Source organism: Triticum dicoccoides, chromosome 5B, assembly GCF_002162155.2.
Source record: "Triticum dicoccoides isolate Atlit2015 ecotype Zavitan chromosome 5B, WEW_v2.0, whole genome shotgun sequence".
NCBI lineage: Eukaryota > Viridiplantae > Streptophyta > Magnoliopsida > Poales > Poaceae > Triticum > Triticum dicoccoides.
The window spans coordinates 717,686,491-717,699,540 of NC_041389.1; the positions used below are offsets into that span (position 1 = coordinate 717,686,491).

The 13,050-nt window shown below is 49.8% G+C and overlaps 2 protein-coding genes across 2 annotated transcripts; one reads left to right on the forward strand and one right to left on the reverse strand.

The window, feature by feature from the left end:
* Positions 1-769: 769 nt before the first annotated feature.
* Positions 770-6,708, forward strand: LOC119310720 (protein Brevis radix-like 4). Its single transcript, XM_037586368.1, has 4 exons — positions 770-1,215; positions 5,470-5,973; positions 6,073-6,527; positions 6,630-6,708. Exons 1-4 carry the CDS (start codon positions 1,084-1,086, stop codon positions 6,706-6,708), a joined length of 1,170 nt encoding a protein of 389 aa, XP_037442265.1. The 5' UTR covers positions 770-1,083.
* A 462-nt stretch (positions 6,709-7,170) lies between these two features.
* Positions 7,171-12,550, reverse strand: LOC119312935. Its single transcript, XM_037588728.1, has 4 exons — positions 11,800-12,550; positions 8,831-8,886; positions 8,543-8,735; positions 7,171-8,081 (listed from the first exon to the last, which is right to left on the reverse strand). The coding sequence occupies exons 1-4, from the start codon at positions 12,517-12,519 to the stop codon at positions 7,725-7,727; spliced, it is 1,326 nt and encodes a 441-aa protein (XP_037444625.1). The 5' UTR covers positions 12,520-12,550; the 3' UTR covers positions 7,171-7,724.
* Between the last annotated feature and the right edge of the window lie 500 nt (positions 12,551-13,050).

Below are 13,050 nucleotides of genomic sequence, written 5' to 3' on the forward strand. Positions count from 1 at the left end.
GTATGCACATTTGGGTCAGCTGCTTCCCCCATGGAACCGATCGGTCGACAGTCCTTGTGTACGGTGCGACGGTGTCCAGTAACAGAGTCGACAGCACCGTGCTGTAGATGGACGTACGGTACGGCACGGCGCAGCGGAAGGAAGGAGACATGGATGTAGTGGCGCCAAATTAAAGGGCCTGCGTACGTACACCACTGCAACGGCGGCACATAGATACAGCTAGCGGCCGACCAGCAGAGAGAGCAAAGCAGCCACCCGTAGCAGACGAAAGAGATTACATGCATGTCATGTGTGGGCGGGCTGGCTCGTCATCGTACTCGTACCACCCAAAACCTCGACCATGGAGGCCGTTGTTCCATCTCTGCATGCAGGCATGCAGCACGCGCGATCGTGGAATGGATCGATGCGGATAGCAGATAGCATGGATGGGAGCACGCGGAGCGATCGATGAATCGATAAGGAAATAAAGAGAAAGCGAGGGATGATTCATGAGCAAGGCTGCGCCGTCGCGTCGATGGCACCAAAGCATGAAAAAGTAGAGTGGTGTATGCTGGAGTATGTATCAGGCCATCACAGATTCACAGCACAGGCAGCAGCAATAGCAGAAGCAAGCAGCTGGCTGGCTATTCGATCCTAGTATTGTTGTTTTTTAACCGCGAGGTAACAGTCTCTGGCCTGGCCACCAGCACTATTAATTAAAGTAGACACCGGTAGCTTAGCCGCGTCTACTGCATTGCGCATTGCTCAGCTCCCTCAGTGGACGCTCAAAGCCTCAAAGCAGACAGAGATAGAGAGAGAGAGAGCAGAGTTCGCAGAGCACGCACGCCATCCTTGTATCCTTTCCTTGCTATTGCTAGAGTATATATAAAGTGCAACACTGCCCACAGCTCCATCTACTCAAGCTACAAGCGGATCCATCCATCCCAGTCCCGGTGAGGGAGCACATATATAGCCGGCCAGCTGCGCCTGCGCTGCAGAGTGCAGAGTCGAGTGGGGTGTGGGGGTAGTATTCGAAAGCAAGAAGAGGAGAGGCTGAACCAGCCGGTGGAAGGGAAGGGAGTCGAAGAGAGGGAGGGGGAGAAGATGCTGGCCTGCATCGCGTGCGTCAACAAGGAAGAAGGCGGCGGCCGGGAGAGGGAGCGGGACGGCGCCGGCGGCGACAGAGACGGAGACACGCCGACATGCAGGGACCCCGTCAAGTCGCTCACCTCCCAGGTACGTCCGTCCGTCCGTGCATGCGGTGAGTTGTCGGTTTTGCTTGCACCAGCAGCGCCATGCCGATGCATCTAGGCATCTACTCCCTCCCTCCGTCCGTCCGAGAATACTTGTCCTCGAAATGAATAAAATGGATATATCTATAACTAAAATAAGTCTAGACATCCATTTCTAGGACAAGTATTTTGGGACGGAGGGATTAGTAGCCAGGCATGTACGTAGATCCTCCTTAATCTGCCGGTAAGATGCATGCATCTTGGTGCAAGTTGGTTGATTTCTTCAAAGGCGCATGCGCGCGCACGGAGCTCTCTCTGCCTTGCTGTGAGCTGTTGTTGGATCCTTGCACTGCCTGTCGTCCCTAACTTGTTCAAGTAGTACGTACATAAGCGCAGCAGCGACCGAGCTTCTCGATGGATCTCAACACCCACGGCCATGGCCCATGGGAGGTGCAACCACTTGTTTGTTATTAGTACTATTTCTGTATGTAATGGTTTTTGAATTTGGGACGTACGGTGTCTGTCCACTCCTCCCAAGCCAACATGCATGACAAGTATAGTAGTAGGAGTAAACATGTAGCTTTAGTTTTTGTTGTTAAAGTTGATAGCCACGGTTGAGGATGATGATGATGTTGGTCTCTAGTGGTGGTGCGGCGGTAGTGATTAGCTGCTATGCGCGCGTGGCGTCGCTTTCCTTTCCTTTGGTTTGGCATATCATATCATATCATATGATATGCAGAGACAGACAGACATCCAGCAGGGACATGTCGTCGTCCTACCCCCACCCCCATCCCTAGCTACCCGGCCGGCCGGCCTGTGCTTTCCGACCGTCTTGTCGTCGCGGCCCCCGATGCGGGGAGCAAGCAAGCAGGCTATTCTATGCTAGCATGAGAGCTATAGCCATGAGGGGACCCCCCACCTTGCTTGCATAGTGATGATCCAGAGGGAGGGAGGGAGGGAGAGACCGAATGAATCATCTTCTTCTCCCCTCTTGCCTCTGTGAGACTGTGCGTGTAGGCGGCGATCCCGATGCACGCACATGTCCATGTCCGATCCATCCATCCATCTGCGCAGCTACACGGCTACATGGCCGGCCGTGGGCTCCATATGGACCATGCTTCTCCCTGTCTACAGTACTAGTACATGCATGCATGCATGCTGCTACGGCTACTGCTGCGTTGCGTTGCGTTGCGTGCACCAGGACGACCGACCGACCGGTGCATCAACAACCTCTCGCTCCACACGGCACTGCTGCTGCGCATTACAGTTACAGTTACATATGGACACAGCTGGGTGGGGTGGGGTGGGTGCAGCCTCTCTCGAGGTAGAGCTACAATCCATCCTATCCTATCCTGCAGGTGCTGCTGGGTTGGTTTTTCTTGTGTTTTGCTTTGTTCAAACCTTGTAGTATTAGTATACTATTCCCTCCACCTCATAATATAAGAGTGTCAAAAACGCTCTTATTATAGTATAGGACCGAGGGAGCACATACATTCTCCATTCTCTCTTTAGCTTGTACGTAAGCGTTACGTGCCTTTAATCGGGTCGCTGCTCATCCACGGCTTTAATCGCCACTCATCAGCGAGCGCCAAAAAAGAAAAGAAAAAAGAAGAAAGAAGAAACGCTTCCATCCATCCGACGATCAGAATACCACGAGGGGATGGGAGGGAGATGTCTTTTCTCTTTTTCCTTTGGGCAAAGTGCAAGCATATATGCCATGGCCATGCATGGCATACGCCAACGCCAATGCCAAGCACAGCAGAGCAGCGCACTGCATGCCAAAGTTTCTGCCACCCTCAGCCTCTTTATTCTCCTTCTCTTTTTGTTAACATATGACCACTATAGTACACTAGTAACACACACACACACACACACAGAGACGAATATCTCTGCCTCTACAATTCAAAGCCAACATGCATGCATACTTTTCCTTTTCTCACCGGCCAAAGTCCAGCTAATTTCAACTTCCAAGCATCTACTTCATTCTTCAACATTGCTGCCGGCCGGCCAAACCTTCAGTCCACACATGTAGTGCTAGTGTACTACATTGACCTGCTTGACACTCACCACTTATCTCTTGTCAACAGTCCACACATTGGATTGTTGCCTTCTTCTTCTGAATCCTTGCTCTTTAAGCCAGCCCAGGTGATGCCCAGGTCACTGCTTAATTAACTACTTGCTCTTTAAGCTAACTCTCTCTCTCTCTCTCTACTGAACCGCAGCAAGATGTTCGGAAAAGAATTCAAAACTAGACTACACAACAAGTTAATCAAAGATGGCCTGGTCAAAATCAGGGGGCAGACAGATAGAGACAGTGTAGGCCATGGCATCATGCCTGCACTGCTGCTGCAACCATACATGCATACACAGTTATATGGTTTGTATACAACCACCTTTCACTTTGTGTCATCTCCTTGTGGAGGGTTTCCTGGAACAAAGCAAAAGGAACATACAAAAATCATCCATTCCATTCCATACTATATATAAATATGCTTCTTTCAAAAATATGTGTTCAGATGCAACAAAGTGTTCATTCCCCTCTTCTTTTGTGTGGCAAAGAAGCTTTGATCCCCTTCAAACCTTCTTGCTCACAACACACATCAATTTTTTTATGTTCTTTTTGGACCCCAAAAAAAGTTCGTGTAGATGTCCCATCCCCATATGAGATGGAAGGATATATCGATGTGGAAGGATGTATGGTTTCATATATAAATGTGCGCGGAGGGATTCCTGCAACAAAGCACAAGCGTAAAGCAAATACCACAAATGATCAACCATGCATTTGTCTATTCATACATGTCTTCAGATGCTTCTTTCTAAAAGATAAATGTGTTCGATCAAAGAGTGCCCATGGACTATTCCTCCCCCTCTCCTTTTGTCACAAAGAAGCTTTGATCAACTTCAAACTTGCTCCCATATCAGGCTCCTCCTTTGTTCTTTCCTTTTCTTTTTCTTTCAATCTCTTCTCTTTTTGAACGGGAAAAAAAAAGTGCATGTAGATGACTCATCCCCATACAAGATAGTACTACATGGTTGGGTAGATTGATGTACAAGGATGCATGCTTTCTCAAAAGGAGAGAATGTGAAAGAGATCCCCTGGCCTGGCCTGGATGGATGGATGGACAGATAGACAGGGATGTGCCAAGCATATTGCTGCTGTACTGTAAGTCTGTAACCTCCAGCAGCAAGGCAAGAATCCAATCCCCAGCTCTGTGCTGTGCTGTGCTGTGTGGGGATCTTCAATTTTTAAATTCTAGCTTTTGCCTGATAAAAGAGGTCAGGGAGAGAGGTGCATCAAAAGATGGGTGCTAGTGCTACCATGAAAGGGGGTAAATCTGACTGTAGATGAAACATACAGGAGACTGAAAAAACACCATGGGCAGAGCCACAGAGGTATATATCTGTAGTGGTATGTGTGTGGTTAAAGAGAACAAAAAGAAAAGCAAATGGGTCAGAGAATCCATCCTTGTTTGCTTGCTTGCCTGCCTGCTTCAACTGGCCCTGTCTAAGCTTGCTAGCTGCAGAGAGCAACATTGTACTAGTGCAGTGACCATGTAGCAGTTTACTTAGTTATCTTGCTTAGAGTAAGAATTTACCACATACTGTCATGAATTGTAAGTAGAAACTAAGTGTAAAACAGCTACCCAGCACTATGTTTCTTCTGTGTGAGTGAAAGCAACAAACATGTCATTGTGCGGTCTGAACTGAATAAAGGAGTGTTTACCAGTGAAGGGATTGGCCATGAGGTCAAAGCAGAGGAGTGAAACATAACCTTTGAACATGTCATTCCTCTGACCCCTAAAGGCGCAGCAGGAGCCGGCATCATCTGGCATTCACATTTGGCCGGAGACCCCCGCATTATATATAAAATGGCCATGTTGAATGAAGCTTGTCTGTACTTAATCTCATATATGGCACAGTAAAAGTGCAAAGATTGATAGGTTGAAAATCACTTTGAGTTGAGCTTCCTCAAGTTCATTGCAGAAATCTTGAGCAGTTGCTTGGAGACTGTTCTGTTTGGTTGCTAATTAGTATAGTTTAGTTCCGTTAATCACCGAGAGAGAGAGAGAGAGAGAGATGCAGTCCTGCAGTTGCTACAATCTGGGAGTAAGTAGTCTTTAATCTCTCAACTTTTGTCTGGAGCTAGCTGTGGACTCTGTTGCATTTGATGCATGGGCATCAATGGTGTTTTGTATAGTTAGTAGCAATGGATTCATGTGTTTGATTCTGACCCCATGAGTTTTACTGGACGGTGCAGCTCAAGGACATGGTGCTGAAGCTGTCGGGCACGCAGAGGCAGGGGGTGCCGAAGCGGGGGGGCTCGCCGCCGCCGAGGGGCCGGACCACGTCCCTGTACCGCAGCGGCTACTACCGCCCGGGCGTGGTGCAGGACGACATGGCGGTGCCGCCGGCCACGTACCTGGGCCACGGCGCCGGGGGCGGCGGCACGGCGGCGTCGAGCGCGAGCTCCACGCCGGCGTGGGAGCGGCCGCCCAACGGGGCCGGAGGCCAGGGCGGCGAGGCGGCGGTGCGGGAGTGGGTGGCGCAGGTGGAGCCCGGGGTGCAGATCACGTTCGTGTCGCTGGCGGGCGGCGCCGGCAACGACCTGAAGCGCATCCGGTTCAGCCGGGAGATGTACGACAAGTGGCAGGCGCAGCGGTGGTGGGGCGACAACAACGAGCGCATCATGGAGCTCTACAACGTCCGCCGCTTCACCCGCCACGTGCTCCCCGACCCGCCCCGCGGCGACGACGACGCCGAGGTCAGTCTCTGCCACCGTCGCTCGCCCGCTCTCTCTCCGTCTGTACGCCATTGTCGTGCATCGTTGCTTAAGGCTGAAGGGGCTCTTTGTTTGCGGCAGAGGGAGTCGTTCTACTCGCAGTCGCAGGTGGGCTCGACGATGGGCAGCCCCGCGGCGACGCCCTCGCCGGCGCCGGAGAGCATCGCCTGGGGCGCGGCCTTCGCCCGCCCGCAGCCCTCCGCCGCGGCCGGCGCCGGCCCAGGCGGGCCCGGCGGCGCGGCGCGGCAGCACAGCTTCCGCGGTCCGCTGTCCCCGCCGCCGCCGTCGTCGTCCAACCCGTCGGAGCGCGCCTGGCAGCAGCAGCAGCACCACCAGCAGCGCCAGAACGGTGGCCCGGAGCCTGACGCCGTGGAGCCGGCGCGGACGACCACCTCGTCCATGCCGGACGACGTGTCCATGAGCAACGCCAGCGAGCTGGAGGTGACGGAGTGGGTGATCCAGGACGAGCCCGGCGTGTACATCACCGTCCGCGAGCTCGCCGACGGTGCCCGCGAGCTCCGCCGCGTCCGCTTCAGGTCCAAATCTCTCCCGCCCATTTCCTTCTCTGAATCCAGCACATGATCAGATGCTGATTCTTTGGTGTTCTTTAATCGATAATCTTGTTGCATGGCATGCAGCCGTGAGAAGTTTGCGGAGCTGAACGCGAAGCTGTGGTGGGAGGAGAACAAGGAGAGGATACACGCGCAGTACCTCTGAATCTTCTCCAGTGGTAAAAGTTAAAACTGGGATACTTTCACTCTCAAGCTTCAAGCTTTGTGAAGCAAGGGAGGGGGAAAGATTAATAGTATCTGATACTACTGCTGCTGCTGCTGCTTAATTACAAGTAAATATAGAGTTTAATTTGTGTTTGGGGTTGGAGCTGGGAAAGAGAGAGGGATAGGAGGGGGTGAGGGGAAAGAGAAATGTTTATTTAGTAGGGTTTAATTAGAGCAGTGCCATGATGCCCAGGTCACTGCATGCATGCAGGTGTTCCATGTTCATGTTGAGAACCTTGTCACAATCCTTGACTTGAGTATGTTTAATCCTCATTTTCTATGCATGCACAACATCTTATTTCAGTAGTAATGCTCTTTTATTTATCTGTCTACTTGTTTACTTATTTATTATGCAGTGCTAATAGGCATACAACAAACATGGCAATATCCTAGCACTGCAATGTGGCATCAACAATCACCAATGTACACAGACCAGTAATAATCTTATAGACTAATAACAAGGCTGGTACAATTCTGTGCACCAAAGAAATGTGCTACATACAGGCATACAGTAAATATGATGGATCCATCAGAATCATAAGCACATACCACATGCACAACTGCTACCCAAATGAACTACGGCAAGGGACATAAACACCACGAGCACGCAAACTGGATGCACCCCTGTCACGCGGTGTTCTTGACAGTGGTAATCTTGATAAAATGTGAAGAGAAGTGATCTAAAACATGACCAGATTCCGTGTCAAACCTTGATACTGGGAGGAGAAAGAGATGAGATTGCAGAGGGTTGGGTCAAAATGTGATCTGCGGTTTGACATGGTCTTAGATCACCCCTCTTCACATTTGCCAAGGGTTGCAATAATACCAACCAAGAACACAGGGAGTCTGATGACTTCACATGCTGAATTTGCATTCATGTAACTTACCTGACTACGGTGCATCAATGTAGTGCGCACATCGATGAATGAGGCCAGAAATGCTCCATAGCAGCCGTGCTCATCGAACAGCAGACGCGTAGGGGGACAGGATGTACTCTCTTATCCGGGATGCCCCGTCCCTCGCCAGCATGCCCTCGAGGTCTCCGAGGATCCTCGCCAGCCAAATCTCCAGGCTTCGCTGGATTTCCTTGAAGTTGTTCCTGACTGAACTCAGTGCTCTTCTTGTGCCCACTTTGGCTTCTGCTGGCAGCTCGTCGCCGAAGCTGCTTTTCGCGGTCTCTGCTTGCACTGTGCCGAGCTTCTGCCTTGTTTCAGCTGCTCGGTGCTGAAGGTGGAACGCTTCCAGCAAGTACTCTGTCTGCCGCTGTGTTCTGAACTCCGAGTTAAGTGTCGAATCACAAGGGTCATTCGCTTGCTGCAGAAATAGATATAGGTTAGTTTTTTTTACTGCAGTGGGTTAAAAGTTATGACCACTATCTATAATAGATACAGGAAGCAGAAGATGTGGCAGACTTCAAAAATCAGAGTATTCTGCATCATCAAGAGTCGTGCTATAGAACCAGGAAAAAATTGCTACTAGCCGAAACTATTGCTCTTACTACTACTATGAACCAGTGTATCAGTTGGCTTAAATAAAAACTAGTGTAACAGTTGGAAGTCATGCTGCGTGTGGACCACAGTAAATCCCGGATGATTCAAAGCATACCTTTATCAATGCAGCAATAACCAGACCATATGGATGTTAATCACACCTTATGTTGGATTATGTGTTCATACAACAGGTATGCGGTAATACCAAGCTAGGCCACATAGACTGCACGTGCTACGCGAGAGCAGTAAGCATCTGCCATGTCAGATGATAAAATTAAAACCTACCATTCGTTTGCAGAGATCCTCAATCTTCCCGGCAAGAGTTTGGTATCTCTTTACTTGCTTCCTCAGCACCAACGGGATCTTGGATAGATCTCCATTTCCAACCTTCTCCAGATTAATTAACTCCTGCTCAAGCTGCCGAAGCTTTGCAGGAACTCCTGACGATTCCACATCCACCTTCCATGGTGATTCTCTCCTGGCGAAAAAAAGATGATTTGTAAACAACAAAGAACAAGTAGTATTTATTCAGTTGGTGCTTCACAAAACGGCGTGCCTCAGTTAAATACTTACCGTGGTACAGCATGCTTTGTGTTGTACACTGACTCAACCGATTCGTACTTCATGTCCTGCAAGACGCCAGTTAAAATGAGTGATTAGATGGGCAAAATAGGTCACAGTCCAACAATGCTCTATTAGCCTAACTGAGCCACAGCTTTCTCCAAACCTTAATGTTAGGTGTCATCAATGGCACGAGCTGATACACATAAGTACAAGAAAATATAAAAATAGTATGTGCCTTTCGTTTTATGTATCACTGTTTATGCAAAGACATATTTTGTTCAATACGAGCAAGCGAGAAAAAAATTATATGTAGAATGGCTGAGACAATAAACCTCGCAAAGGAGTTTAGTTATTGAGTGTACTTTAGCTGAGTCTGAACCAGGAAAACAAGTAGCTTACCAGCCATAGCCCTATCTAAAATGAAGAATGAAATTTCTGAGAACTAGGTACTCATTGGCTGATGCTGTTTCAGTTCTTGAACCAGCTAGTGAATCATCCTTAACTGAGTTATATCCAAGAGTTGCAGATTTCATTCACTAGGGCACTGCATACTTGAGAATAGAGGTAAATGTCTTAACATTTATTTGGGACAAGTGGAACAAAGCATACGAAGGGAGAGGTCGACAAAAGGGTTTGCAGTTTACACAAGGGAAAGAACAGAATATGACAGCACAGAACAAACACCATAGGATCTTACAGGCTGTAGGACCTATTTATAAGGCTTTATGTATGGAATGGATCATACAAAATGAACCTAGCGAAATTTGTAACTTGAAAGTCCAACAATAACTCTATATCTCTATCAATGCAAACTTGTGGAATACATATAAGGAAGCAGAGAGCCAAATTCGTCATTGGCAAAGAAACACAAGATTACCATTATTCTGTTATTGCAGACATCTGTAATGTTTCGACATACATGAGAGCAATAGCAAGCAGGGAGTGCATACGTGCACATCTCTGTTGCCATACTAGATTATGTAGGAACAATGAGGAATCTGCACTTTACAGAAGTACAGAACCAGGCATGAACTTTTTTCTTCAGTAAATGCATATGAAGCCATAAAAGGCATGAACTGAATAGTGAGAAAAAAAGGCATGAACTGCTGTGTGGCAGTGATTTATCTATATTTCAACAAGGTACTAAAACTTGTACTCCCTCCGTTTCAAAATAGATTGACTCAACTTTGTACTAACTTTAATACAAAGTTAGTACAAAGTTGGGTCATCTATTTTGGAACGGAGGGAGTACATAAGAAACAGGCTGAAAGAATACACGACATGGCATTATGCTGAGAAAAGGGCAGAGCTAAAAAATACAGGTTTTCTTCCTGTGCAGTACTCAACTACTCATCTTACAATACAGGGCACTGTTACCATGAGCAAACTCCAGGATGCCTGTAAGGCTGTGACAACTATATAGGTCTATATATGGGCCAGATGAGATTCTTTCAGGTAGCTTTGTTGGATGCAGATGCTGGGATCCTAATTGATCCAAGGGTCTGCTGTTATGGATACGACAGGCATGGCACATTGCTCCTGGAGATTCATGGGTATCAAGCTCTCCTGGAAACATGTGTATGCAGACCTACCACAGGATAGTGCATCAACCAAACAAAACTGATAAGTTGAGATATCATGGAGCATCTGCGATTGGTTGAGTTGTTTCTACAAACGTTGTTGCTATCCTCCTATCCAAAGCAAAGTCAAGTTAGAGTGTCCACTCACAGCTCCTATTCTTTGGATACCTCGAGATACCACTAGTATGTGCCCACTTGATCCCCCCATGTGACCACATATTCTTTTACCTTTGGTTCTCCAAGCATCACTAATTCTTGTAGATCACGCTTTGAGCTACGGCATCGCAACTCGTTTGGACAAATTTTCACAATATGGTTGATAGCCTTAATGGAAGCTTTGCAGGCCATGTAATATAGAAAGAGCAACTGGAGCACCGAACGACAGAGTGGGTTCAAAACAACAGTTTTCTTCCAATTATTTCAAAACGAAGAGTAAATTGCAATGACAGCTATCACTGCTGAACATTATGTCAAGCAACCTCCTGGACACAACAAATCAGTTGAACTAGAAATGATGCGCACACATCCAGTGAGTACCCAATGAAACAACAGAATCAAATAAGAAACTGGATATCGGCATGAACTTTTTTCTTCAAGAAATGCATATGGAGTCATAAAAGGCATGAACTGAATAGTAGTGAGAAAAAAAAGGCATGAACAGCTGTGTGGCATTGGTTTATCTATATTTCAACAAGGCACCAAAACTTGCATGTAAGAAATAGGCTGAAGGATTACATGACATGGCATTGTGCTGAGGGAAGGACAGAGCTAAAAACTAAATGGGTGTTCTTCCTGTACAGAAACTGAGGTCAGCAGCCCTATGATGATCTTGGTGCAGTACTCAACTGCTGTTACCATGAGCAAACATGAGAAATGGGCCAGATGAGATTCTGTGTTGGATGCAGATGCAAGGGTGCCCCCACCCCACAGATACAGTGCCCAAGATGGATCCTAATTGATCCAAGGGGCTGCTGTCAAAGTGGTCATTTGTCTGTTGGATGGTGGATACGACATGCATGGCACTTTGCTCATGGAGATTCAGGGTATCACTATCACTATCACTATCACTATCACCCTGGAAAAATGTGTATGCAGGCCTACCAGTGTGTGTTTAGCCAGGAGCATCAACCAAACAGAACTGATAGTGATAGGAGCACAGGAAAAATCTTCAATCAATCGAGGTGTTCTGCAAATTTCTACCAGGAGTGGTCTTCAGAATGATTTGTGATGGTTATTAAAAGCAGCATTGGATTTGATGGAGTATCCATCGGTTTGGCGTTAATATGTTTGCGTTCTTCAGAGTTTAATCTAGTAATAGGAGGAGACACGCACTTCCATGGTGGAATCATGGCAGAAGAGAGGTCAATGGGGGAAAAGGGGGAACTTTTTGTCGGTCACCTGCCACCCTTTCGAGCGCGAGTCCATCCAGGGCGGCATTCCCGACGCCGCCGCCGCGGAGGACGAGGAGGAGGTGTAGAAGTCGTCGCCGCCGCCGAAGCCGTCCTGCTGCTGCCGCTGCTGGGCGTAGAGCGCCGCGGCGGCGGCCAGGGCCTCCGCGTCGGTGTCGCCGTAGCCCTCGGCCGGATCCGACGCGCGCTGGTGCTGCCGCGCACCGTGTTCTTCATGCCCGGCGCCGTTGCCGGTGGCGGCGAGGAGCGCGTTGAGCAGCGCGTCGCGGTCGGCGGCGTCGCGCTCGAGGCGGTCGGCGCGGGCCCGGAGCGCGGCGGCCTGGGCTTCGGCGTCGGCGAGGCGCGCGCGGAGGTTGGCGGCCTCGTCGCCCGCGGCCGCGGCGCGCGCCAGCAGGCGGCGCTCGGCCTCGGCCCAGGACGCGCGGTGGCCCGCGAAGATCTCGGCGGCGCGCGCGTTGGCCCGGGCGTCCTCGCGCCGGCGCGCCCGCAGCTGCCGCAGCTGGTCCTCGGCGGCGAGGAGGCGCGTCGCCAGGACCCGGCCCCGCGACTGCAACGACGCGACGTGGCGCGCGCCGGCGGCGCCGCCCGGGAGCGAGGCGAGGAAGAGCGCGAAGGCGAGGCCCAGGTAGGCCGCCAGGGCCTCGGCGCCGGCGGCTGTGTCCTGCGGCGGTGGAGGGGGCTTGGCCGGCGGCGCGTCGTCGGCCGCCATTGTTTAGGGGGAGCGCGTGGACTGGCGGAGAGCGACGGGTCGGAGAGGAGTGGCGATGGCGACTCACTGTGTGGGTGGAAGGAGATAGATTTGGGTGACGGAAATGCCCCTGTCCATCTGTGTGATTGTGTGTGTGGGCCCGCACGTGATTCGGTGGAAAGTCGTGATGATGATTGACGATTAGGATAGTGTGGTTTGGCCGCTCCTTGTCGCCCCGCAGGTCGGTCCTACTATTCACACGGCGACGGTTTTTTTTTTGAACAAAGAGGGGCACCAGAGGCGCCAATATTCCATTCATCTCATAGACATTGTACAACAGTGATACACATCTCACCATAGAGTTTTTTCCCCCTAGGGCGACCTAGGGTTCCACAGTTCCTCTCACGGCGGCGCGAGAGTATACCCAGTTTTGGTGAAACCTACGGCAAATTCCTACGTAAAAATTCGGAGTTGAAGGCAGGGTCGTGCTCCTAACAGATCAGGCGTTGGTAGGAGGCGATCTCATGGCGGAAAAAGTGAAGGAAACCCTGG

What these genes read in the sequence shown, in the direction of transcription:
- LOC119310720 (XM_037586368.1), top strand. Translation starts at nt 1,084, where the DNA reads ATGCTGGCCTGCATCGCGTGCGTCAACAAGGAAGAAGGCGGCGGCCGG. An exon ending in TCAAGTCGCTCACCTCCCAG is followed by an intron (nt 1,216 to 5,469) that starts GTACGTCCGTCC and finishes TGGACGGTGCAG; the next exon opens with CTCAAGGACATGGTGCTGAA. An exon ending in GCGGCGACGACGACGCCGAG is followed by an intron (nt 5,974 to 6,072) that starts GTCAGTCTCTGC and finishes TGTTTGCGGCAG; the next exon opens with AGGGAGTCGTTCTACTCGCA.
- LOC119312935 (XM_037588728.1), bottom strand. Translation starts at nt 12,519, where the DNA reads ATGGCGGCCGACGACGCGCCGCCGGCCAAGCCCCCTCCACCGCCGCAG. An exon ending in ACAAAGCATGCTGTACCACG is followed by an intron (nt 8,736 to 8,830) that starts GTAAGTATTTAA and finishes TTTTTTCGCCAG; the next exon opens with GAGAGAATCACCATGGAAGG. An exon ending in AGGATCTCTGCAAACGAATG is followed by an intron (nt 8,082 to 8,542) that starts GTAGGTTTTAAT and finishes CTATTTCTGCAG; the next exon opens with CAAGCGAATGACCCTTGTGA.